Genomic DNA, 26,950 nt, shown 5'->3' with positions numbered 1-26,950 from the left:
ACTCGGAGAGTGAATCATTGCATGGAAGATCTTCCTCTCTGTCTCTCCTCATCTCTGTGTATCTGACTTTCTAATTAAAAAAATATATATTTTTTTTAAAAAGTTGATGGAAAATATACAATACCAAAAAATTGCACAAATTTCACAACTGATTTTGCACCAAAATAAACATCTTCCAATTCCATTTTTCCTTGAATCTTCTGCAGTGGTCGCAAACATCTAGTTCCACCATGAAACCAAGCAGCTCAAGCACCCTGGTTACAACACGTGCTCAGTAAGTGCACGTGGTGCAAACTGGCCATCAGCCCTTTCAACAGAGGGGAAACACAAAAAAAGGTCACAGATTTGCAAACTTCTTAAGGCCAAAGGAAGAGAAAGAAGATCTGAGGGCCGTCTTCTCTCCTCCTTGCTTTCGGGGACATTGGCCTCCAAAAGCGCCAGTCCAGTCTGGCCATGAGGACCCCGGGCTCAGGCTTGCCATGGCCCCACCCAAGAGCACTGGGGAGGCAGCTCCTACTCCGGCCCCCGGCTTGGCAGCGCTGCGTTCGGACGCTCAGCACAGGACGGGCCAGATGACCTCTCGATTCCACGACTTCCTGGCACGAGAAAATTGATCCGGCCTGGGCGAGCCCAGTCAGCTCCTTTCCTCACCACTGGACACTCCTATGCACGCAGTGGGCATTCAAGAAATACTTGCGGCATGACCAGCAGGGCTCAATTGGGACCCCAACACCCTAGTAAGCCACAAAAGGCCTGGGGCCACATAGCCCGCTGCCAAGTTCAACCGAGGGCAGCCAGGCATGCGGAGCCGGAGGCAGAGATGGGTGGAGAGGAAGGCTGCAGGCCAGGTCAAGGGCCCAGTGGCCCGGGGATCCAGAAAGCCAGAGCTACATGGTACTTGGCCTGGGATCTTGTCTCCTCTGCCCTCCTCCTCCTCCTCCCCACCACTCCTCTGATGACTGACATCAGTGCCGGCTCTGACATGATTTAAAAATAGATATTAAGACAAGGAAGTTTAATTTTTAATGCTTTGGAAAGGAAGTGAACACAGACCTGGCATTCCCTCGGGGCCATGTTTCTGGGGCCTCGGGGTATGTGCCAGGCCCTTCATCTGTCCCCATCCTGGACACAGCCACGCCTGCCCCACCCTGAAGAGCCACAGCCCGCAGGCCTGCCTGCTGAGCGCAGTGGTGCCGCCCTATCCCCTCTGCCTGCAGAGGCGAGGTCAGAACCCAGGCTGATGAGCGTGGGAAGTGGGAGCTCACCTACCACTTCCGTTCTCAGACAGACCCCACCCACTATGGCCAGCCAGACCCAAACTTGTGCCCCCAAGGCAGCTGAAGAGCCTTACCTGTGCCTCCTGCACCCAAAGGTGGTGACCAGTCACAGCCAGGGCCTGATCCCACGTTCAGGAGGTTGATCAAGGCCCCCTCCCACCAGGGCTCCCTGTGCAGACCTCACACCTGCCTGGCCGTGCACCCTGCACATGGCTTCCATCGATAACTGGCCTTTATTAAAGGATCAATCCACACGGAACAGCTTTACAGCGGTGCCAGGCTGTACTGTTCCGCCAGCCATGATGTGCAGTGATAGGACAGCCTTGCGAGCAAGCCGGCAAAGTGACCATCACCTCTCAACCCTTCAGCATCAGACACAACTTGCTCTGAGTCGATGGGAGCCATCCAGCCCAGCCCTGGCAGTACAGAGAGGCTTTTGCCTCAGTTTCCCCATTCTATTCCTCACCCAGCAAGTAGTCAGCATTCACTGGAGGACCCAAGCGACAGACACAGCAGACATCTCGGGACTTGGCTGGGTAACCTCTGGATCCGGCCCTCAGCAGCACTGTCCTCCAGGGTGCCCCACACTCCCACAATGCACTGGGGTGTCGAGGTGGCGGAGTGGAGGGTGCTGAGAGCATAACTGGGCTCCCACAAGCAGGCAGGCAGGTGCCCAGCAGCCTAGAAGGCACCTGCCGCTCTCTCAGTAAAGAGGAGTACAGCCCCCATGGCTCTGCCTTCCAATCTAATCAGCATCCCAGTGAGGTTCCCTTAACCCCCACCAACACCCAGGCCTGAACTCCACCCAGCATCTCCGAGGGTGCTACAGGAGGACGCTATAGGAGGACACAGCTGCACCTCCCTCCCCTCCTGGTGGGAGACCTTCCTACATGCTCAGGGCAGGCAAGGGGTGTGGCGGCAGCCAAGGGTTGGGAGGCGCTAACATCTACACAGGAGAACTCAAGTTCAACTCCGAGGAGGCCCCGGAAACAGCTCCATGGAGGCTCTAAGCCAGGAGATTAGAGCAGGGAATGGCTACAGCATGTCTGATAATCACTGCAAGCCCCAGAGTGCTCGGCCTGCGCCCCTCCCCCAAGCACAGAGCAGCAGCACAGGCCTCTACCGACGGACATCCTCCCTTCTCCGTCAGCTCTCTCCTCAGCAGCTTCCCCACGCCAGGGTGAGCACCTCCCCGCAGGCACCCTCATGGGGTGCAGGGCCATGACCCACTGTCCCCCAAATCCCTGCCACCTCCACCCCTCACCGTCCCCACAAAGTGACCAGTGCTCTGTGTCCGCACGTGCACATCCTGCCTGCTGGATTTCTCATCTTCCCTGAGGTCTGCTTCTTATTCCACCACCTCCCATGCCACAGACACAGGACTGGGTCCTGAAGCCGACTCAAGTTTTTCCCAGCTCTTACCTATCATGGGAATTCCAAAAACATTAAGTAATCAGAAAAATCAGAGACTACGGCGAAAGGTCCAAGGCCTGATAGAAGAGTTGAGTCGGTACCTTTTAATTAGGAAGAGACAGCAAGCCTGCGTACTGCAGACCTGAAAGGAAGAACGTCTCGCCAAATGGCTCATTAACTTCTGCTGGGCTTTTAAGGAAGGATTCCAGCTAAAGGGCCAAGAGAGCTTTCATCAAAGATAGCTTTGATATCTAACTTCTCTCCATGTGCCAAGTGGGACATGGGCCCCCCAGCATATAGCAACAGGCTGCAGATTTATGGCTCTGACCATCCGCCCACTCACTTGCAAGCTAAACATGAATGCCTGCTAGGCGCAGGGTACCCAGGACAGCTGGAGCCTGGTGAGACCCGCCCCAAACCAAGGCTGAGAATCCTGAAGAGGCGACTTCCCAGGAGCAGTAATACCAAGCATGGCCAGCAGGTGGCACGGTGGGGGCGGGGAGGAGCCTGGCCCAAGACACCAGCACCCCCAGCCCTTGCTAGTTTAAATGTGAAGTGCTTGCCTGGGTGAAGTGGAACAGAAAGGTGGGTTGTAACTGTGAACGAAGACAAGAGGAGGCAGCTGTGAACAATGAAAGCAGGCCTGGCTTCACAGATGCAAGCAAATGAGCCACAGGAGCGGGAAGCACTAGCCCACAGGCAGCTGCAAAGCCATTCCTGACATTCTGGCGCCCGCCTCTGCCACTGGCCACAAGAACCAGAGGCGCTGCCCCACCGCAGGTAATGCCTGTGGAGACGGTCCTGGGGAGACCCAAGCCGGGCACTCCATCCTTTCAGGCCCCAGCTGGGGAAGGGGCCTCCCTCCCCAGATACCCGAAGAGAAGACCAGGGGCTGCCCCGAGTGCCTCCAGGACATATCATTAGCGAAGGGAGGATGCTGGGGAAGATGGCCACAAAATCTCCCTCTGCCCCACTGGACTGGGCAGGGGGGTGGGTTTACAGGAAAGCCCAGCCCCTAACGGACACGGTGATCACCCAAGGTCACTAAGATGGGAGCCCGACCTTCCTTGGCAGCCCCAACCACTCCCTTCTACGGGACGAGTCACGCCTCTGCACACACACACACACACAAACTCCAGAAAGTTTTGCAGCTGAACAGAGTCACTCTGCGCGCCAGCAATACTGCTCTTCCCTCCTCCCCTGCCCCCAGCAAGACAGTGCCCTGCTGGCTCCCACGGTTTCCCCTGGCCAGTGGGCGGCTGACAGCCTCCTCCAACCATGGGCGGGCGGGTGCACAGGGCCTGGGACCCAGCCAAACATCTGTGCTGACCGGGTCTGGTGGAGGGAGGCAGAGGCCACAGTTGGGATGAGATGAACTTCAGAAGTCTGCAAATACGCCCAACCAGTCCTTGTCACACATGCACACACGTGCTTGCACAGAAGCCCACGGGATGCTGAGAGCAAGTCCCTCCAACAGACTCTCACCAAGGACGGGTACCCCACTGCCCTCTTTGTCCCTCCCTGCCCAGGGTCCAGCCACCCTCTTCCAAAGCCACAGTCACACCCAAGAGCAGCACCCTTCACGCCACACAAGCCCCAGCTTGAGTTCAGCCGGTAAGCCCATGGGCTTGGGACACGGGCTCCCCTGCCTTTTTCCTGGATTCCCTGAAAGAAGTGGGAGGAGGTGACCTCCATACACACCCTCATTCCACTCCCATCAAATGCTGTGGCGTGCACCCTCATGAGTCCACGAGGAACACGGGTAAACACTCAGAAAGCTATCCCCTACCGCCCCATCTCCAAGCCAGGGTCACAGCCGCTTCCGGGGTACCGGGTATCTTCAAGGGGGAGGGGAGAAGGAAAAGTTTGCCCTCCTCAAGTTGGAACCTCCACTCAGCCACAGAGAAGAAAAGAAGACATCTATGCACGACAGGGGGAGATTTAAAGGGAGGGAAGGGGAAAAAAACCCTCAAGCACTTACGCCGTGCAGAGCGGAGCAATGCAGCACGCTAGCGCGGTAGACTCGCGCTGCAGCGAGCAAAAAGGGGGCCGAGCCGAGCGCAAGGACTTACCCAGAAGATGAGATTGAAGAGGAACATCATGTACTTCAGGCAGCACAGGCAGCCCCTGGCCATGTTGCACTTCTTAAATTCTAGAAGGAACACAAAGGACAGGTCCAGGTAAAACACCACGTATTTGCTGCCTTTGGGAGCATCGTACTTGTCGGTCTTCACGCCGGCCTCGGCGCGGCTCTGGCCCCGGGAGCCCGCCGTGCCGTAGAAGGCGCCGGCCGTGAAGCCGCGGCCGAACGGGCGGCCCGAAGTGGACGGCTTAGCAAAGTCCGAGTCCTTGCTGTCTAAAGACGGGCTCCGGTGAATGGAAGAATCCTCGCTACTCGACTTCTCCATGCTCGCGTCGTTGTTGCCGGCGAGCGCGAGGGGCGGGGGGCATCGCTCCCACGGCGGGACGCAAGGGGCGCCCAAGTCGGGCTTGGGAGTGGGGGGGCAGGCCGTCTGGACCCTGCACGTCCCCTCTCCGTTCCGGGGCTCCCTCCCGGCCGAACTCGGCACCCAGTGGCCCCGTTGCCGCTCGGACGGCGGCCGGCCCCGGGCGGGCTCTGCGGCGCGGCGCGGATGTGTGCGCACTCGCGAACTTGGCGTCTCAGGGGCGGCTGCAATTTGATTTTTCTTTCCGGAGCGTCCACTCGCTTCCCCGCCGCCCCACGCGAGCCAGGAGAGCGCCGGGACCCAGGCTTGCCCGGGCACACCTCTCTCACTCTCCCAGACTAGCCCGTGCACTTGGCCGGCGCTCCGCCTCCTTTCGCTCCGCCACTTTGCAGAGCAGCTGCCGGCCCAGGGTTGCCCGGGCGCGCGGCGAGCAGTGCCGAGAGACCGGCCGCAGCTGCCACCGCGGGGCTTTCCCTGCGAAATCCCAACCCCGACTCCCGGCTCTGAAATCACCCCGAGCCCCCTCCCCGGCACCCGGGCCCGCCCCCTGCCCGGCACCCGACCAATGGGCGCGCAGCCTGCCCGCCCGGCGCGGGGCGGGAGATCCACCCCCTCCCCAATGACACAATATTTTTAATAGGATTAGCGTTTTGCTTGTGCCTATACAAGTGCCCTCGAACCCCCTCGGTAAATGTCAAGGGCTCCGCTGATGGGGGTGCACAGAGCCCTCACTGGGAAGGGCACTGTCCCCCCCAACCCCACCCCTTCTTCCCACCCCGAGAAAGAGGGCGGCGGGAGGAGGGGAGCGGCTGGAGGTGCCCCAGGAGCCGAGGACGCCAGAACCAGGGCCTCAGGAGGCTACAGGGGTTAGAAGCGCGGCCACCGTCGAGCCGGCTGCGATCAGCCTTCCACCCCCTATGCAATCAGCCTCCCACCACAGCAGTGGGCTCGCGCACACACCACGCTTTTGCACACGTGGGTCTGGCTCTGGCGTGCAGGGAAAAGGGACCGCAAGGAAGGCACGAGGTGTGGGAAAGCGCTAGGGGCCTCGGCGGGCCGCGCTGCCCTCCCGCCCCTTCCGCGCGCCCGCGCCCTCGTGCACACGCGCGGCTCTGCAAAGCTCCTGCAGCTGCGCGAACCACCGCCTCCGCGCTCCCGGGTGGGGTGCCGCGCAGCTGGGCAGTCAGCCAGGCTACGAGAAGCAGGTGTCTTAAGTGGGGTCCTCCTGCCTTGCCCCTCACTGCCAGAATAACGCAGGAAGGGTGGTCTTGGTCACAGGTAAGACCCTCTTCCGCGAGGAGCACATGAAAGGCACAGCACACAGAAATGGTGCGGGGAACAGGAGACCACCAGGAGAAGCTCGGCCTCCCCTAGGACCACCACTGTTGGCAAATGAAGACTTAGCCAAGGGACCCCAGCTGGGCCCCAGAGGACGCCAGTTCTCCTGCCCTTGTCTCTGTGAATCATCCGACAGTGCTCAGAGCAGGAGCCAAGTTTTACTAGCACAGCACCGAAGTCCAGGTCTGGGGTCTGGAAGGCGGGATAGCTGGACACAGAATCCATGCCCTACCTAGCAGTGTGGGTGGCAGCATCCTGTTTGGATACCTGGAGGCTTCTGTTCCATGCCTAATGCCCCATGCCATGTGCTGTGTGCCAGGCAGCAAAGAGATCAGGAGGTGCAGCTCCTTACTCTTTGAAACCCCCAATCTTCCTGTCCTCCCTGCCCCTCAAAAAAGACAGGGGGCATCAGGCAAGACAAATGGGCAGAAACACAGCTACCCCAGCCAGCCAACGCCAACAGAGAAAGAGAAGGTCACTGCAGCCAGAGGGACTGCAGACCCTCGCAGGAGGTTGCCGTGGTGACCCTGCGCCTGGAGCCGCTGGGCCTGCAGCCTGGCTAGCCAGAGCGCCTGGAGGACGCAGTGCTCGCCCTGTTCCCACCCCACATGGCTCAGGAGGAGAGCCCAGCAGTCCCACCTGGCATGCGCTGTGGCCAACCTGCTCCCTCCTGATTAGGCACAAGGAGTCCTGCAGGTGCTGTATGCAGACGAGCGGCAGAGGTCTAGCCCCCACCTGATGGCTCAAGGGGAGCCCTCACAGCCACACAGTGGCACTCCTCCAAAGCAAGGGGACACTGGACAGGGAGTCAGAAGACCCCATTCTCCCTTGCAAGTCTTCCCAGCTGTTTGGTCAGGGGCGGTGGTAGTGGGTGAGGGTGTCCTCCGCCAATCAGCCTGTCCCCTGGAGGGGCACCAGAGGCAGCCCTGTGACATGGAGCTGCCTGAGGAGACACATCAAGTCAAAGCCAGCTATTCTTCCTGACCCAGGGTGAGGCAACCGGGCCGAGAAGAGCCCCGGCAGGCTGGGCCCTCTACTTTCCAATCCTTCCCACCTCTCGCTTGGGAAGAAGTGTATGCCTGCATTTCCCCAGGGTTCCGGGCTATTTCACCTTCGGGTCTCATGAAAATCTATGCCACTAACTCTGTCCTCAAGAAATTGGAGGAGCCTGAGGGCCAGAGGGGCAAGAGAAAAAGTCTACCCAGTGTCACAGTTCTGCTCCCTCAGTCATACCTGTCAGTTGCTCTCAAGATTGCAGATGGGTCCCCTCAGGGTCCCGAGCTGTCCCCCCTCAGAACAGCAGCAACTCCACTGCTACAGCTCACTTCCCCCAGGGCCCAAGCCGCCCATGATGTCATCCTGTGACACCCCCCAGACAGTCATGATCCCCACTTTACAGAAAAGAAGTGCCAAGCCTCCATTCTATGCTGTCTATGGCTACGTAAGTAGTTCTTGCCCTGAGAAATCTTCCAGTCTCAGAGAATCTTAAGGACCCTGAAATATCGTAGCCTGAAGCAAGACCATGATGTAACAGACTCCGAGACAGGGATCGAAAGGGGGAGGTGTGCCCAAGTGATGTCAGTGGGCTGCTCATCTGCAAAGGTGAGTCCCCGTGGAGAGGGCTTCAGCGGATGTCACATGGGGCTGAAAGAAGCAAAACAGTGCAGGGAAATGCAGTGTGGAACACAGGCGGCTAGTCCTGTCTTAGGACAGAGGTGGGAAAGGAGCCTTGGGAAGGCTGGTGTGCCGGGACACAGTCTGCGGGTAGATCATCCACAGTCACAGACAGGCCTTGGTGGGCCAGCTACTGAGCAAGGACCCCCGAGACAAAGCTGTGGGCCTCAGGACTCCACCCCCCCGGGGGACAAGGCTGTGGGCCTCAGGACTCCCCTCTCCCCAAGACAAGGCTATGGGCCTCAGGACTCCTCCCTCCCCGAGACAAGGCTGTGGGCCTCAGGACTCCCTGAGAAGATACAAATACCTGCTACCAGGAGAGCAAGCGAGCAATGGATTGCCCTTGGAGTCCTCTCCATGCCCAATGGCCTTTGGCAGTGATTGGCACAGGAAGAGACAGGGAGGGTGGGCACTTCCAGGAAGGCCTTACAAGACCTCAGTGAGCCTGTGGATCAACATGCTCTGTGAGCTTTCCTGGGTCCTGTTTGCAAGTGCAAACCGCAGCCTGCAGAGTCCAGGCAGTGGGGCACACAACACAGCTGACGCCCCAGGTATCCAGGCCTAGTAGCAGGGGGAGACATCGAAAGGTGAAGAGGCCAGATGTCCTTGGTGCTTAGACATGGGGTGCAGAAGGCACGAGTGGCCAGGTTGGGCCCTGAGACCATATCTCCCCTACATATCCCGATCCCCAGCCCCCTACCCCGATGCTTGCCAGCCCTGGGAGAGAGGCAGGAGGTACAGGCTGTTCTTGACAGCTCAGTCTCCAAGAACATGAAGAAGACAGGGCAGCCTTTTACTAACAACCGCGAAGCCAGGACAGAATTTTCAGAGGGAATGAGAAAAGTGACTCGGTGAAATCAACATGCAACATCTCTGCTGACTGGCAACTGGGGAGATGAGCATTTCAGAGAAAATGCCAAGCTATGTCTGCCTCTCCACGGATTGCTCAGGCTAGGGTGGCAACATGGCCCCATCCTTTGTTGCTCCCTCACCCACACACAGCCAGGGCCAGTAGGCGAACCCAGCTCCCCTCCCTGCCCTGTGCTGCTGACTGCTGCTCTGTCCATCAGCCTGCACAGATTCGGAAGCAGCCTGGGCCTTCCCATCTCCAGCCTGGCAGCTTCAAGGTCAAGGTGAGCCACAAAGTGGGGGCTCACTGCACAGAGGAGCCTGGGAGATGAGCCTTGTGCTGGCCCTGATTTTTTTAATTTACTTGTGAGGTGGTGAGCCCAATGCAGGCCTCCCATGCAGGTGGCAGGAATTCCCGTGGTTATACCATCACCTGCTTACCTCCCAGGGTCTGCATTAGCAGGAAGCTGAAATCTGGGAAGGGAGCTGGGACTGGAACTAGGAAATAGATATGGGAGGTGTTCTATACCTTGACTACTTGGTCAAATGCCCATCCCTGATGATTTTAACTGTGAATGTGGGACCTTCTTGGGTTTCATTGCTAAGTGTAGCATTCACGGATGTGAAGAGAGCCAGACCTTCAGAATGTCTGCAGCTGTCTGATAGCTGCGGAAATCCAACGGCAAGGACAGTATGTGCAGCCACACCCCCCTATGACTCAGGAAGGGCGCAGCAACCATAGTTGGACTTAGTGGAAGGGTTTCCAGGTCCTTGCCGGATGGTTGATGAGTTGCTAAGAACATACTAGAAAGGATGGTCAGGGGAACTCCCTGTGCATAGAAAGGTTTCATCCTACCTCCTTCCCAGCTCTTGTCTAGACTGCAATGACAGTTTGGCCACCCACCCCTGCTCTGGTTCCTAGGGGCTTCCAAAAGAGACCGGGGCTGTGTCCTTGGCATTTCCACTCGCCAGTCCCTATCTTCTGTGGCTACCCCAAGGCAGGTCTTTGGAAAGTCTAAGAGGAGAAAGACACTCCCCCACTCCATCTGTGCCAAGTGCCTGAGCTCTTGCCAAGGACAGCCTGAGGGCCCCCCAAGTGCCACAACCAAAGGCTGAGAACCAAGCCACAAATCCAGGGAGTGGTTCCTGGAAAGCAGGGCACCTGAGGACGCCTGAGCTGGGTGCATGCCTGCACCAGCGACAGGTAACACAGGGGAAATGGCTGTGAGTCAACTGTGTTGTGCACAGCCATAGCCCCAGCACGTGACACAGCCTGGAACGGCTGGGTGAACAGGTAGAGAGACAATTAGACTAATGGATTTGGAGAGCCACTTTAGAGGAAGAGTCGGGAAAGACAGGAGATGGAGAGACGAGGGAGGAGGAGGTAGGAACAACACAGACAATCCAGCCACTCAATCTGGGTGGTTGAGCTCTTGGGGCTTCTCTGAGGATGTCGCAGGCAGCAGCACCTCTGCCTGCAGGGACCCCCCTCAGCTGAACATCTGTACCCCACCATCAAAGCATGCACTGGGGCCTCTGGACAGTCCAGCCAGCTTGACTCTGAGGAGACCAGGCCACAGCCTCAGTCCAGCTACATTACTTCTGATCCGACCAGGAGACTGACAATATGATGGGTAGACCAGGAGGAGCCACGCAGGAGATGGGGCTGAACTGTGACAAAGCCCAGATCAGAAGGTGGGCCCTGTGGAGGTGGAGGATGGCCAGGTTCAGATACCTCCCCACCCCGACTCCGTCTATATCCCCATCCAACCCGACCACAGAGAACAAAGCCCGGGCAAAACAACACAGTGGGAGCCTCCAGGCTGAGGGACTAGATGCACCTGTGCTCATATCCCATCTGGAACAGCTGCCCCACTCTTGGGCAACTTAGAGTCACTACTCCAACTCCAAATCTGGAGATAATAACGCACGGTTTGGGTTGGGGGGGTGGCCAGCGTCATGGTTCAACAAGCTAATCCTTCACTGTGTCGCACCAGCATGCCATATGGGCACCGGTTCATGTCCCAGTTTCTCAAAGTCTGATCTAGCTCTCATCCTTCAGCCTGGGAAAGCAGCAGAGGATGGTCTAAATCCTTGGGCCCTTGCATCCACATAGGAGACTGGGAAGAGGCTCCTGTCCTGGCTAAGCTCTGGCCGTTGTGGCCAACTGGAGAGGGAACCAGCAGATGGAAGTTCTTTTTTCCTTCTCCCTATAAATCTACCTTTCAAATAAAAATAAATCAATCTTAAAAAAATATAATGTACAACTTTTCAAGCATTGTGTCATTGCCTCAGCCCCACATCCCTGCATGAGGCCACCTCCAGGACCACCACCTGAGCACCATGACACCCAAATGTCTGTGTGACCCTCACCTGCCTCTTGAATCCCAGGCACACACACACAGCTCCTGCTACTCACCCCCACTGGGCTGTCACACTGGCAGCTCCGATTTCACATGCCCCAGAGGCACTGACCTTGCCCCAGATGAGTTCCCGTGGCACTGCCCTGCCCTGCTCAATAAAGAGCCACACACACACACACACACACGCTCGCACCACTTCAGTCAGCTGTCACCTGCTCCTACCCCCCATCATGCAGGAGTCAGGCTGGTGCTCCTCCCTCTGCCCCTCACAATCCCAGACACTGCCGTGGCCTGCCCCACCCAGGGTCCTGCACAGCCTGGAATACAGCCCCTCCCTGCCACCCTGACCCCAAGTCTATTTGTCACCCAAAGGCCAGGGTGACCTGTCTCACTCAAAGCCTTCTCAACTACAACCTCTCCAGTGGCTTTCCTCAGATCACAACTCCGTGTGTGTATACGTGCAAGGGTACATTTCTGTACACAGTTCCACTCCAATGAAACACAAATTCTTAAAATAACTTTGGAGGTCTGGCACGACTGGCCCAATCCATCCCTGCGGCCCCATTCCTGGCCTCTCCTCTCCCATTCATTATATACCAGTTCATGCACTGCCCACACTCATCCTTCCTCTGAGCCTTCACACAGGCTGTTCCCTGTGCATCGATGCTCTAACCTAACCACCTGCCTGGCTTAGATCTACTCCTCCCTGATTCTTGGGAATTCTTCAAATTGGTCCCTCTGCTGACTTTCTGGCAGTCCCTGTGCAGTCAGATACAATCCCTCTGGCACCATCTGCCTAACCCTCCCAGGCACTCACCAGCCCTGGGAACACCTCTGGGTGCAGCTCATGACCTGATTCTCCTACTAGCCCACAGCCTGCACAGCAGTAAGGCCTGGGACCCCAACAGATACCTGATGAACAAAGGGTCCTAAGGGAGGCCTTCCTGGGTCATCCAGGAACAAAGCCTGACGACAACCTGGGTGACCTCTAGCTCCTTAGCCACCAAACACAGAGGTTGAACTCGCTGGTTCTCTAAGATTTCCCCAAGACCTGAACTGCCCACCCTATGAAATGGGACATACTAGGCTCACAATGCCCAGTCCACGGTCCACACCAAGCTGACCAGAGGGTGAGCATGAAAGAGAAATGGGGCTGAAGCGTCCAGGATGCCCAATGTCAGCTAAAACCCAGAGCAAGAGCTTCCCCATTCCACTCCTTCCAAATCCATCCCCTGTACCTGCCTGGGTCAACCCTCCACCAGCAAATCCCCAAATCCTTCCTGCCTCCTGCCTCTGCACCTGCTACTCCTGCTGAGAGTTCCTCTTCCCCATGCCTGGTCAGCATCAGGGTGCTCATCACCTCCTTTCTGCAGTCCCTCGGTGTCCCTGTGGCTCTGACACTCCCTGCCCGCCCTCCCCCACCACCCCAAGACATGAACTTCCTGAGGGCAGGGTCTGTGTCCAGCACCCTTGACCTCCAGTACTTGGCGCCATGTCAAGCATATCGATGCCATGACATCACGGTCAAATGCATGTGATGGCAGCAGCAGGGCCGCCCATTGTACATGTCTTGGATAAGGCCAAAACAGTGCTTTAGAAAAAGTATCCAAGTGGCAAGATTGGCAGCGATTCGTAACTGGTGAACCATCAAAACCACTTGAGCAAGAACCTCAGAGCATGCCCTACATCCGGGACCTGGGGTGGGTGGGAAACTGGGTGGGCCTTCTCCCTTAATATCCCCCTTTAAACATGAAGGAAACAATATGGAAATAATAGTCTTACCCACTATCCTATAGCCCTTGAACCTTTTTACCCTAATTAACTATGTAAAGATTGTCAAAAATATAATAAAAAAAACATCAATGAGGTACCACCTAACGCCAGTAAGACTGGCCCACATGAATAAAAGCACCAACAACACTTGTTGGTGAGGTTGCAGGGAAAAGGGATCCCTACTCCACTGCTGGTGGGGCTGCAGGCTGGTACAGCCTCTATGGAAATCAGTATGGAGAATATTCAAACAACTCAAATTCAACATACCGTATGATCCAGCAATAGCACTCCTAGGAATATATCCAGAAAAATTGTTTTATGAGAAACCAACATGCACTCCTATGCTCATAGCAGCACAATCAGTAATTGCAAAAACATGGAAGCCACCAAAATGCCCATCAACAGAGGATTGGATAAGAAAGCTATGGTTCATCTACTCCATGGAATACTACTCAGCTATTAAAAAAAACAAAATGCAGTTCTTTGTGGCCAAATGGGCCAAACTGGAAACCATAATGCTAAGGGAAATAAGCCAATCACAAAAGGTTAAATACCACATGTTTGCCTTAATTTAAGATGATATGATGTTATGTATAACATGTTATGTTTTGAATGTTATATGTTGTGTATAAACTAAAATTGAAGTGTAGGTGAGGTGGTCACAGAAGGTGGCTGGGAACTCGCATTTACTTTTAACATATTGGTTACTCATTACTATGTCAATTAATTCCATAATGATGTAAATTTTTGCTGATGGTATGTTGGAGCTTTCAATTGACTGGGATGATACTCTGCTAGCTCTGTCTTCAGACCAGAGAGGGTATACCTAAGAAGCCGTTGAACTTGACTGGACAATAAGATGCTGGACTCTATGTTTGGTATACGCTTGCAATGGGGGAATCTCAACTGAACTTGAGCTGTGGTTATGCAACAAGGTGGAGGAATCCACCATGGTGGGAGGGTTTGGGGAGGGGTGGGAGAACCCAAGTATCTATGTAACTGTGTCACATAATACAATGTAATTAATGAAGTTAAATAATAAATAATTAATATATATATATATATAATAAAAAAGAAAAGAAAAAAACAGTATCCAAGAAAAGGAGCTGCTGCTCTGACCAGGCAATAATGTGCTCTTTGAGCAGGCTCTTCCGGAGTTGGGGAGGGGGGACGGGCAGAGGCTGAGCCCCAGCAGCACAGGCCGGTGGTCTGCCTGGATGCAGAGCACAGGTCCCTATTTCCAGCCCCCTCCCCATCTTCCCGCCTGAAGCTATTCCACATGCCTGTCAGGACCACCTTCCATTCTGTCTCCCACCAGGTGCTGGTGTGTGGGGTGCTGACACACCTGTAACCACACGCATGCACACTGGCGGGACACAGGAGAAAGCAAGCATTTGTACTCAGACTTATCAGGGCGGGCAGGCAGCTCCGGGAGGATGAGATAAGGCGACCGCCAGCCTGGGGAAGCGAGATGGAGCCTGAGGTTTACAGCCGTGCGCTGTGTAAATTCCTGACCCAGCAAATCCCGTATTCCTAACCCTCCGTGCAGGGCACTGACTTGCTGGCAGGAACGGTGCCAGGAACCAGCATCCAGCTGCCTGCCCCAGCCAGTCCATGCACCTGGGACCCATCTGCCAGCTTTGGGAGATGGACCTCCCTCTTTCCTTTGTCCCTCTTGGAAGCAGAAGGGATTGGGACTGGAGCCCCAGTGGGAAAAGACACTATGTGTGGGGAGCACCTGGGAGCCTCCCCAGGGGAGAGAAGCCCATTCCTACTCCATCCTCACTGCCAGAGGGACAGGGGTGGACAGTGGGAGCAGAGAGATAGAGCTGGACATCCCAGCTGGGTGTTGTGTGACTCCCTAGCTTGCAGTCACTGGGGCAGTCACCTGACCCCCAGGGGCCACACTTGAAGATGAGGCAGGGGTTGAGACCACCATGGTAGTGCAGCAAGTTAAGCCACTGCCTATGATACCAGCATCCCCTATCAGACCACAGGTTCGAGTACTGGCTGATCAGCTTCTGGTCTAGCTTCCTGCTGATGTGCCTGGAAAGGCTGACAAAAGATGGCCCAAGTGTTTGTGCCTGCTATCCATGAGGAAGACTGGGATGGAATTCCTGGCCCTTGTAGTCATTTGAAGACAGAACACCAGCTACGCCTCCTTCAGCCTCTCCTCTGTCCTCGGGCAGGTCAGACCATTCCAGGTGTCTCCAGTCGTAGAAGGCCTCCTCAGAGCATTCGGGCATCTCTGCCCATCGGCAGGTCCTCAGACAATCAGAGTCCCTGTGGGTCCAGGGAAGCTCTTGTTCCCAGTCGGCCTGCTCGAACCAACCCACACTCCTACACATGTGCACTGCAACCCACGGCGGGGTCACATGTGCATGCCCTGCCACAGGCTCCTACTGGCTGCCCTACCCCATGCTGCCACCAAGATGGGCCCCAGGAATGTCCCAGGACACACCCCATACATAGTCTTACTCATCTGCAATAGTCTTCATGGACTCCTGGGGGTTGTAATGCAAAGCTCAAGCCTGTCACCCAAGACTTTCCACGTTTGCCTACCTGATTCCCCGCCAGTCCCCCTGCCCTTAGAGCTGGCAACTAGAGCTGATCGGTGTTCATCCCCACCCTGCTGTGGCCTCCCGCATCTATGCCTGCCTTCAGCACACACTTCAGGGCTCGCCTCAAGGGCAGTCTCCTCCAGAAAGGTTCCCCTTCCTGTCCCAAACTTCTCATTGCGACTGAACAAGGCTGTTTCAACTCTGCCTGGGATCATGGCTATTTGCCTCAAAGTCTTGGTACAAAAAAAGAAGCAGCCTCCTAAGACAGAACTCACCCACATTCCTCTCGCACTAACAAGTCCGGCTTGACACGAGGTAGATGCATGGGCTCTGAAGGGGATTATCCGAGTGTCCAGCAGCACCAGGTCCTGCAGCCTCACCTCTACCTAGGTATAAGACACCCCCAATGCTACCCCTAGCCCACCTGCTAGGCATTCACCTAGACTGTATCCAACTGCTTGGCCCCACTGCAGGCCCTCTCAGGGTTGCCCACCAGATTCAGCCAACTACCAAAGCCATGGAGGAGCTCAGATGTCCAGCCTGGAGCTCCAAGAATGTGGCCGGGCTCCACAAAGCCTGGGGTGTCCCGGGTGACTGTGCTAAGTTACCCATCACTGACCGAGCTCGAGCCCCAAGAGGCGCCTCTGTATCTCAGCCAGCCCAGGCGCCAGGGCACACCTGCTCTTCCCTTCCCCCATACGGCGGTCAGAGGAAATGCCAGCCGCAGCCTGAGCAGGGAGAGGCACAGAGCTGCCCTTCCCTGCCTCCACCGCCCCGGCCTGAGTCAGACCAACCTGTGCCCCATCCTTCCATGAGTGCACATCCCACCTGCAAACCTCTTGACCACAGACAATACTCGCAACCACAGGCACAAGGCAGAAGGAAGAGCAGGGCAGCCTGGGCAAGAGACATGGCCCTGGGAGAACAGGACCTACTTGCTGAATGAATAGACCTGCTTCTCTTTCCACATCCATTCAACAGTGTTAACAGGGCACAGCAGGTTGGGCTGCCACATGCAGTGCTGGCATCCCATGAAAGGACCTCAGCTATTCCACTTCCGCTCCAGCTACCTGCTAAGGCACTTGGAAAAGCAACAGAATATGGCCCAGTACTTGGGCCCCTGCCACCCACACGGGCGCTCAAACAGAAGATCACCTGCTCTCTGTCACTAGTTGAAATAAATCTGTTTTTTAAGATGGAGGTGGGGGTAGGGTGGGGGAGAGAGCTCAAGCCTTAGGATGACACAGCAGGAAGAGCAGAGTCTCCCATCACACCCGCACGGGCAGTAAGCCTGTCGCTGCTGGCCAACGCAGCGCTGCTCTGTCATCTCACACACCTGCCCCCACCCATGTTCACTTTAACTTCACCCAGCATGAACACAGGGGTTTTGCCAAACAGAAGCAAACCGTCCCCAGCCCCTGCAACCACTGCCTTGGCTCCCAGCAGCGGGCTGGGAAAGGCCCAGCCAGTTCACTGAAGGAAAGCCCTGACATGCAGTGCTGGCCAGCTGCCCTGGTATAAATGCCCCCACCATGGCCAAGGTCAAGGCAGCCATGGTTTAACGACCAGCTGACAAGTTTTCTGGTTATTTACTGATGGGCTCTCTAGAGCCAGGACAAAAGAAGGTTCCTGCAAACCACCATCACCAAGCCACGGCCCTTCCCTCCCGACGCGACTCCAAGACAGAGAGGCAGCCCACCATCAGCGTGTCCTGTTCCTCCCCAGGAGCAAGCAAATCAGTTCACAAGTCACACTAGCCCCATCTTGGGAATCAGACCTGGACAGGGGCCTAGTCCTCCAGTGGTCTCCCATCCCTCTGAGTGAGAGACAATGCCTTTATCTGTGAAAGACCAGTGTCGTGGCATAGTAGGTTAAGCCTCCACATGCAGTGCAGCTCTCCCATACAAAAACTGGTTCAAGTCCCAGCTGCTCCGTTTCCCATTCAGCTCCTTACTAATGCACCTGGAGAACAGGCAGATAATGGCTCAAGTCCTGGAGCCCCTGCACCCACTTGAAGGACCCAGAAGAAGCTCCAGACTTCTGGCTTCAGATTGGTCCAGCTCCAACAGTTATAGCCATTTGAGGTGTGGGCCAACATATGAAAGATATCCCTGCCTCTCCTCTCTCTCTGTAACTCTTTTCAAATAAAAGTAACTCTTTAAAAAACAAAAAGGAGGATCTGTATAATTCATACACTCAGTCCTTGCTGTTCCTCGACCTCGGCTGCCTCCTTCCTGAGCATCTCTGCACACCCAATTCAAACACACCTGCTCCGAGAGGCCCTCCCTGACCACCTCCTCAGCCTATGCAGCCTTGCTTGCCCTGTTCTGCTTTTTCCACAGCACTTACCCCAACACACAATGTAACTGACTTTCCTATTATGCTTTGAGGCATTTATACAAAATTTATTGAGAGCCAAGAAAAAAGACATGCTGGTTACATCTCCAAATGCAAACAACAGCCCTGGGCTAAAGCTGGAGGCAGAGCTACACACCCAGTCCTGGCTTCCCACTTGAACCATCCCTGCAGCCTGCACCAACTGCCCTGGGCCAGAGCTGGAGGCAGAGCCACACACCCAGTCCTGGCTTCCCACTTGAACCATCCCTGCAGCCTGCACAGGCAGGAAGCTGCAGCAGGGAGCGCAGCAGACCTCATGCTCAGGCTCTCGGAGAAGGAACACGGGCACATATTAGCAGGTGTCCTAACCACCAGGCCAAGCCCCTGCCCACACTGTTGCTCACGATGTCTCTACTCCATAGGACCAGGCTTTGCGAGGACAAGGCTTTTGTACTGTTTCACTCACGGCTGCATTTCCACAGGCAGGGACAGAGCCTTACGGGTGGCAGGTATTTAGTAAATACTGTTAGAGGAAAGAAAGGAAAGAAAGTTGGATGGAAGGCAGGCAGGCTGGCCAGCCTGGAGGTCTCTGTTGACTCCCTTGGGTGCCATCACGGCTCTCCAGGAAGAGGTAGGCAGGGAGTGACAGTGGCCAGCAGCAGGTACCTGCCCAGAAGCCAGTGCCCACTCAGCGGCTGGTGCCCACCAGGCTGGGACTCAGGATGTCTGTGTTCTGCACCTGTGACTTGGCATGGCAGTATCTCCATCCCAACCCTGCACTTGACTTTCTCTCCTCATTGAGTCTGTAACAGGACCCTACACAGCTAACCGCAGGCAGCACCATGCGTAGGGATGAGGCAGACGCCAAGTCAGAAGGTCTCTGGGCTGCTCACTGGGAGGCTGTCACAGGTCAGGTCCGAGTCATTCCCTTAAAAGGCCTAGGAGAGATGAGCCCTGGCGGTGTCCAGTGCATCAGCTACACCTGAACTTCTAACCACTTCTTTGCCGGATTCCTGGCTCTTGTTCTGGAAGAAACACCCAGAGAAGGTGCTCGGCTGGGGTACCGCAGGCCAGCGGAGCCCCAGCCCCAGGCAGCCGCCCCACCATGCCTTGGGCGGGCGACCCACATGCAAGGCGGCCAGCTCATCCTGCTATTTTAAGCTCTGTGGGTCTGGCTGTAGCACGTAGCAGCCCAAGCCGCCTGGTGGCCCGGGGTTGGAGGTGAAGAGCTCACCCACTGCTGGAGCGCTGACCTGGGGAGCTCTGAGATGGGCGTGGCCACACACGTCCCAGCCTAGCACCAGCAGGGACTGGAAGCTCCACCCTCCACCCTCAATCCCCAGCCACGGGGAAAGTGAGTCAGGCACCACGCTGGGCATACCCGGATTCCATTTCTGAATGTGACCCCCTGAGTCTCCAAAGCAAAATGATCCCTGCCCCCACCCAGAAATTCCAACAAAGCCAGCTCAGTGCCCATCCTCCAGATCGCGGGACAACAAGGACATAGGCTGGTTGGGCGGGGGTTAACCTTCCACCACCCCAGAAGGGCCTCTCAGCTGAGGCAGGCCAGGCACTGTACACGGGGCAAGGCAGATGGCCAAACACTACAGAAACCTGAGTGTAAACCAGATGGGGCCAAAGGACCCCTGATGGGTATTACTCTATCAGTATCATCATTATTCTCTTATATTTCTGCTGATCTCACTGCACCACAAGACCCAGCCTATGGGTCAGAGAACCAGGGTCCCAGGGAAACTGCCAACCTCCAGCAGCTCCAAATTTCTTGAGAACCGTGCCGCTGAAGAGATGTAAGATGCAGGCAGCCCTGTTCCAACCCCCACCCTGCCCTGTGCACCCCCCACCTTGGGACAGACACTGAGCAACCTTTAGGGGCTGGCTTGAGACGCACCCATAGATAGGGATGCAGGGTGCAAACCACTCCCATGCCCAACCTTGCACTGCCGGAGGACATGGGCCAAGCCTGCAGGGCCTGATATGGCACATGTGCCAGGGGGCAACCAGCAGTCCTGTCAGCTCTGAGTGCTTGCTCTCTGAGTACCACCAGCACCAGGGTAAGAGGAAAGGTGCTCCACAAGGTGCCGTCATGAGCCACCTCTGGGACCTTTCTCCTGCTACTGAGCAATCTCAACATGGAACCAGCCACTCACTCACGAAGATGCACAGATCCACTGCCTGCATAGGCAGGGCAGGCCGATGCCTTGGATGCTCTTGTTGGAGGAAGATCTGGGAGCCATGGGTCTCCTAAGACTGGTCCACTCTTCCGCTCCCCTCTCCTTCGCTAGCTTCAGTGCACCCAGACCTTTTGGGTACTTCTCTTCAAAGCAAGAATGAGCATTTGGTGCAGTGGTGGAGTTACAGCTTAGGACCCATGCACCCCATACTGGAATGCCAAGTTCAAGTTCTAGCTATTACATTTCCAATCCAGCTGTCTACTAATGCACCTGGGAGGCAGCAAGTGATGGCTCAAGTACCAGACTCACGCCATGGACCTGGGAGGCCCAGAACCCCAGCATCCTGGCTTCAGTCCTGGGTGTTGAGAGCACCTGGGAAGTGAACCTGTGCCTAGGACGACAACTACATCTCTCTCTCTTCTCTCTCTTGCTCGCTCTCTCATCCTTTCAACAAAATGAAAGTTAATTTTTTAAAGAAGTTGAAGTTACGACTCTTAACATTCACCTTTTGAAAAAAATCCCTTATTTGTGGTAATTAGCACAGAGTATAAAACAACAATGGAACACATATGAATGAAATTGACATTCTGAGATTTGATTACTGCTTACAACCCTTGTCCCCCCCTCCTGAGGAATAATGGCTTTTCTCCCTACGACTTGTTGAATTCTTTATTTAGTGACAGGTTAAGATTGTGCTTATAAACTAAACTGAAAATATGTCATTGTAAAAAATTACAAGAAAAATAAGGAAGGAAGGAAGAGGGAAAGAGGGAGGAAAGGATGGGAAGTATCCTTATGCTTTTAAACCTGATATGAAATACAGGAAATGTGTTCCCCTTATATAAACAGAAAAACCCATTTAAAAAAATCTGCCAAAGCAATGAAAAGAGCCTGCATTTATGGAAAACGCTGTGCTGCTCCGAGAGCTCAGCTGCCTGGCCCTTGTCACAGCCCTGAAAGTGTGTGAGGCTGCCATCATTACACCCAATGGACAAGACTTGGGCAGAGGAGTGATTGCACCTGAGGCCATTGGTGACCAGACCAGACCAGACCCCAGTCTCCAGGCTCCAAGTGCATTCTTCTTCCCCTCTAACCGGTACCCCGCCAAGTCTCCTCCTCCAGCATCCCTGGATGTCTGCTCATGACCATAAGCTCCCAGGCCCACGCTGGCCTTGCTAAGGTTGCAGACCAGGTGTCGGACCTGGAAGGCTGTGTTAAGGTACTCTGAGGGGTCCTGACCTATGTGAGACCGTGGAGGCACCTGCTCCGAAGGCTGCTGAGTGGATCTATCCAGCTCTCCCCTCCACTCCCTCATGCAGCAACTAATCACCTCAGGCAAATCTTACAAAGCTGGGGGACTCCCAGTGCCCCCATCACTTCCCCAAGACATGGCTACACAGACAATCCCCTTGGTAATTTCAAGTCACACTGTAGGACAAACATGGTCTTGGCTCAGATCTCCTAGCCTTTCTTGAGAAGGGATATCCCTGGAAGAGCCAGAGTTGTTGTGCAGTACATTAAGCTGTCACTTGCAACTCCAGTATCCCACGCTGGAGTGCTGGTTTACATCCTGGCTGCTCTGCCTCTGATCCAGTTTCTTGCTAATACACCTAGGGAAGCAGCAGAGGATGGCCTGGGTACTTGGGCCCCTGCCGCACACACGGGAGACCTGGATGAAGCTCCTAACTCCTGGCTTCAGCACCGCCCAGTGCCAGCTATTGTGGCCATTAGGGAATCAACTAACGCATAGATCTCTCTCTCACTCTTGCTCAATGCATGTATTGGTGTCCTCTTCCTCTCCTTCCCTGTCACTCTGCCTTCCAAATAAATAAGTAAATCTTTTTTAAAAAACTGTCACAGGGCTGCAAGGCAGTGTAGGACAGTGGGAAGGGCCGTAGTGGTGAGGTCAGAAGACGCAGCACGGTGTCCTAGGTCCTTCTCTTATGGTGACATGGAGAGCCCACCAGAGTCCCCAGCACTGCCTGACTTCCCGTGAGAACAGGTACTTTGCAGACATGAAATTTAGAACTGGCTGCTGGCTGCAGGGAGCCACACCTGGCCAGGAAGGCTTACCCAGCTGCAGGAAATACAGTTGGATTTCGTCTCCAGGATGAAATGTACCTCGAGGCTGCCAGAAAGTTACGTGAACCATGAGAAGAGACACAGCAATCCTGTCCATGGGGAGCCGTGTCCCTGAGACACGTGATCCAGATGTCATGAAGCATAACCCTGGCTGGGAACTGGGGAATACGTGCTTGACACTTGCCTGCGAAATGGGCAGAACAATGTCCCAAGTCGCAAGGATTTAGCACAGACTCTTTATCCATGTGTGCATTGCTTGATTGCTGAAACAAATCAAAGTTGGTCTTAAAAAATGCATGAGGTTAGCTTAGCACAGAACGATACCTTCCTAACCTGCTAAGCGGGAAAACCAGTTCTGAATTGAGCCAATATTTCATCTGTTCCAAATTCTACTCGTGGCAACCCGCCTCTTGTCAATGCCACATCCCACCACCGACTTGCCCTGGGCTCGAGGGGAAACACCAGGTCATCCCGCACTGAAGGGCTCGGTGCAGCAAGGGTGATGATCACATCTCTGATTTCACTTAGGGTAGAATGAGAGGAATGGGCTTAAAATGCAACAGGAAGCCTGCAGAAGAGAGCTATTAAGGATGGCAACAGGTGACCGAAGCAGGTGCTAGCCGCCCTCCTCCCAGGGCTGCTCGACCCCCACCCCACCTGGAATCACACGGGGCCCAGTGGCAGGGGGCATCACACAGCAGGCACAGCCCCTTCCTTCCTAGATGACTTTGGGAGGTGCCTGCCTGTCTGCGGCATCCCTGCTCCCAGGATGAGGCGGGATGGTAGTTGTGGGGTTGCCACAAACAATCAGGCTCCCTGGGGGCCCCGTGGCCTATTTCCAGCTCCTGACAGTTCCTGTCTAATGCCAACGTTGATGGAAGAATCCAGGGCATTCTGGGCCCAGCATTGTTCCAATCACACATTCCACTTCATAAAAAAAGCTACCGAATAGCTCTCATTCCTCCACCCTCCCCAGGGAAACCACATCAGAGGAGGGGCAACCAGATCCCCACAGGGGACAGGGACAAAGGGATGGACAGCAGGCAGGAACCGCCGGGTGTCTCCACCATGGCCCATCTGATGCCCCACAGTGGACACACAGACATGCCCCCGCCCAAGGGTTAAACTCACCCCAGGTTGCCATGCCTGCCAGCAAATGTGAGCTGTCTCTTGACTGGGACACGACACCGTCCAGGCGTTACTGTTTGGACACCACAAGGTCTCCCTGCAACTGAAGTCTCGGGGCAGGGAAGGAGCACCAACAGTGCAAACAGAAACACTCCCAAGATCCTGCTAAGTGCAGTGGGGAGGTGAGACAGAGGGCCTCAGAAGAAGGAAAGAGAAAGAAGCAGAGACATGCATGGCGACAGCAACAAATGGAATTAAAAGTTCATTTTTATGTCAAAAAGCCTTCAAGTCCACAGATAGAGCTTTCAGAATACACTTTCTCCATAACCACGGGAAGACACTCTCCCACCCTACCAGTAGCTACCAGAAAACTCGCTGCTCTGAGTCCCCATGGCACCATGCCACCTCCAGAGGGAGTCAGGCAGACAGGAGCAGCTCATCTCCTGTCCAGATGCCCAAGGGTCTGATGCCTTGATGAGCCTCTGGAACCCCACCTACCAGGGCTTCACAAGAGCAGGTACCCCCAGGTGCTCACCTCCCCTCTTACCCCAGAGGGAGGGAGGCATGTTTGAACCACTCTTCCATGACAAGGGAAACTTTCAGCTTTGCTGTAAGTTGGGGGGGAAAAAAAAAAGGAAGAAAGAAACCTTGGTGATACTGGTAGTCCCTCAGTATTTTCCTAGCAGACTGGTCCGAAAATGCACCAACAGCTCCTGGGTGCTGATAGGGTATGGCATATCTGAGGATCTCTACACCTGCTCCTAACTGGTCCCCAGCCTTGCCCGAGCGATCCCCTCTCCTCTCCAGAGGAACTGTCACACAAATGATGGATATGTTTCTATTTTCTAAAAAAAGTATTTCGTTTTACTTTATGTGAAAAGCAGAGAGAGACAGGCAAGTAGATCAAGAAAGATCTTCCAGCTGCTGGTTCTTTGCCAAATGCCCCCAGCAACCAGGGCTGGGCCCAGCTGACGTCAGCAGCCCTGTACTCCATCCGGGTCTTGCACATGAATGGCAGGGAACCAAGTACTTGAGGAACCATCACCTGCTGCCTCCCAGGGTGGGCACGAGCGGGAAGCTGAATGAGAAGGGAAGAAGCTGAGACTCTAACTCAGGCCCTCCAAAGCACAATGTGATCATCCCAAATGGCAACCTAACCATTGCAAACGCGCCCCAAAGACTGGGTCTGCTCATCACACTCCATGCTGAACCTCACTCAGCCTGCCAACAGTTCCAGTGTCCCCAGGGCAGTTACAGAGATGGAGCAGGACTCAGGAGGGCCCCCGAAAGGCATGGCCACACCCATGGAAACAGTGGGCATACGAGCAGCTGGAGGGAAGAGCAGGAGACCTGTCTTCCATTGTTTCTTTTTTTTTTTAAGATTTATTTATTTTTATTGCAAAGTCAAATATACAGAGAGGAGGAGAGATAGAGAGGAAGATCTTCTGTCCAATGATTCACTCCTCAAGTGACTGCAATGGCCGGTGTTATGCCGATCCGAAGCCAGGAGCCAGGAACTTCCCACCAGGTCTCCCACACGAGTGCAGGTCCCAAGGCCCTGGGCCTTCCTCTACTGCTTTCCCAGGCCACAAGCAGGGAGCTGGATGGGAAGTGGAGCTGCCAGGATTAGAACTGGCGCCCATATGGGGTCCTGGCGTATTTAAGGCGAGGACTTTAGCCGCTAGGCCACCATGTTGGGCCCTTCCAGTGTTCTTGAACTTTTTTCTTTAACATGGCACAGATCATTACCTCCCTGGGACCAGGAAGGAGCCGAAACATCAAAGCAGAAGGGAGGATGCCTCGGCACTGCTGAAGTTATCATTTCATCATCTTCTAACAAACTCTGGACTGTGTCTGGAGCAGCAGAGCATCCTCTAGCACCGTGGGAAGAGGAGAGCAGAGCACATGTGCCTCACCACCCTCCCAGGGCGGGGCGGGGCGGGGGGCAGGACATTCTTTCTGCATGCTCCAAGCTCCCCAAATTGAAACTCAGCCTGCACACTGCTGTGTGGATTCTACAGCCGAGGCCAGGGAGGGGATGGGGACAGGGCCAGCTTCCTAACAGGTGACATCTTAATAAATGCACCAACTCACCAATAGACACGGACGCCGCACTCTGGGCAGAGAATGCCCATAGAGGTGAGGCTTGGACTGAACGCTAAGCCTGCAGGTCCTGAGACACCCTGCCCCGACCTGCAGGCCTAGGTGGGTCCGGGGAGATGGACCAAAGAGAAAAGGGAACAGGGAGCAGGGCCTCCCCAGAGCTGGCCTGCGTCTGTTTGACATGCAGCGTGCAGGGATTCCCAGAAATCAATGCTCATTTTTTTAAAACATTGCTGCCAGGAGCCACCCACCTCGCTGGAGTCTAGGCTGGTGTTAAGTATCTATTTATAAAGCGGCTCCACTGCAGTGCTGAGGGGCCTGGCCTGTACACTCAGCCATACAGGCAGGGCCCAGAGGCACATGGGGGAAACTGAGGCAATGAGAAGACACCAGTGGTGGCTTGGGCTTTCTGCACCAGAGAACCTCCCTGCAGGCTGAGCTCCAGCTGGAACTCTGGGGTTCTTGCCGGAGGGGGTCCCGGATCAGCCTGATGATCAGCCTGATGATCAGCTTGCTCACTTCTTTGCTCGCTCACTCTCTCTCCTCTTAAAAGCACCGCCAGACAGGCTGGGCATTACAAGGCAATTGTATTAAGGACTAAGGGAACCGAGCCAAGGAAGCACAAGGCTCATGCCCTTCCTGGCACCTGCTAGCTCCCCAGTCTTACCCTCTCTCCCAGGGAGTAACACCCCAGCTCCCAGGGGCTCCCAGGCTGCCAGGATCCTTCTCTATCCCTACATCTCCCTCTCTGGAAGCCCCATCATGTGATGCCTCTCCTGCTCCTTTGTCAGGCTTCCCCTCCCAGCCCCGGCTGCAGGCAGCACAGAAAAGTCACGGGCTGGTCCCCAACTCTCCTTGCCATCACATCAAGGAACAGGCCAAAGATAAAAGCTCTCCAAGTACCCTGGCCACTTGCTCAGACAACCAAGAGGGCAGATGAGAGGCAGGAAGTGGAGGCTCGGGATGCAGGCAAGCTCTCACACTGAATGACAATGCTCCTTGGATCTCATACATGCAAACGCAGTCCAGGAGCAGATGAAGGCCCTGCTGACCCCAGGCATGGCAAGGACTCACAGGGACATGAAAATGGACACACAAACACTGCTGCACCTTCCAACACTAAGAGGCAAGGTGTTAGAATCAGAAAGCAACTTAGTTGAGGCTAGCATTACAGGAGAGTGGGTAAAGTGACCATCTACAAGCATACCAGTTCAAGTCCCAACTGCTCCACTTCCAATCCAGTGCCCCTGCTAATATGCCCAGGGGAAGCAGCAGAAGATGGCCCAAGTGCTTAGGCAGCACCAAGGGATGTGACACGAGAGTAGGTCACATGAACAAGCTTGGTTCACCTCCTAACCCACAGTCCAGCTCATGCCGCCGTGTAGACAGCAATGGTTCTCAGCCAGGGGCATC

The 26,950-nt window shown here is 55.2% G+C and overlaps 1 protein-coding gene across 2 annotated transcripts in view; it reads right to left on the bottom strand.

Annotated features, from left to right (window-relative positions):
• Positions 1-26,950, bottom strand: part of TSPAN9 (tetraspanin 9) — a 156,518-nt gene that overhangs the window by 62,517 nt on the left and 67,051 nt on the right. The window contains exon 3 of one of the 2 annotated variants that reach the window (XM_058656074.1): positions 4,763-4,842. In XM_058656074.1, the coding sequence (XP_058512057.1) occupies positions 4,763-4,825 (63 nt within the window). In that variant the 5' untranslated portion in view covers positions 4,826-4,842. Of the gene's footprint in view, positions 1-4,762; positions 5,595-26,950 lie in introns of those variants that run through there. The other variant, XM_004596345.3, reaches the window with a different exon arrangement.

Source organism: Ochotona princeps, chromosome 27 (assembly GCF_030435755.1).
Source record: "Ochotona princeps isolate mOchPri1 chromosome 27, mOchPri1.hap1, whole genome shotgun sequence".
In the NCBI taxonomy this organism is placed as follows: domain Eukaryota; kingdom Metazoa; phylum Chordata; class Mammalia; order Lagomorpha; family Ochotonidae; genus Ochotona; species Ochotona princeps.
This window is presented reverse-complemented; position numbering and strand designations above follow the sequence as displayed.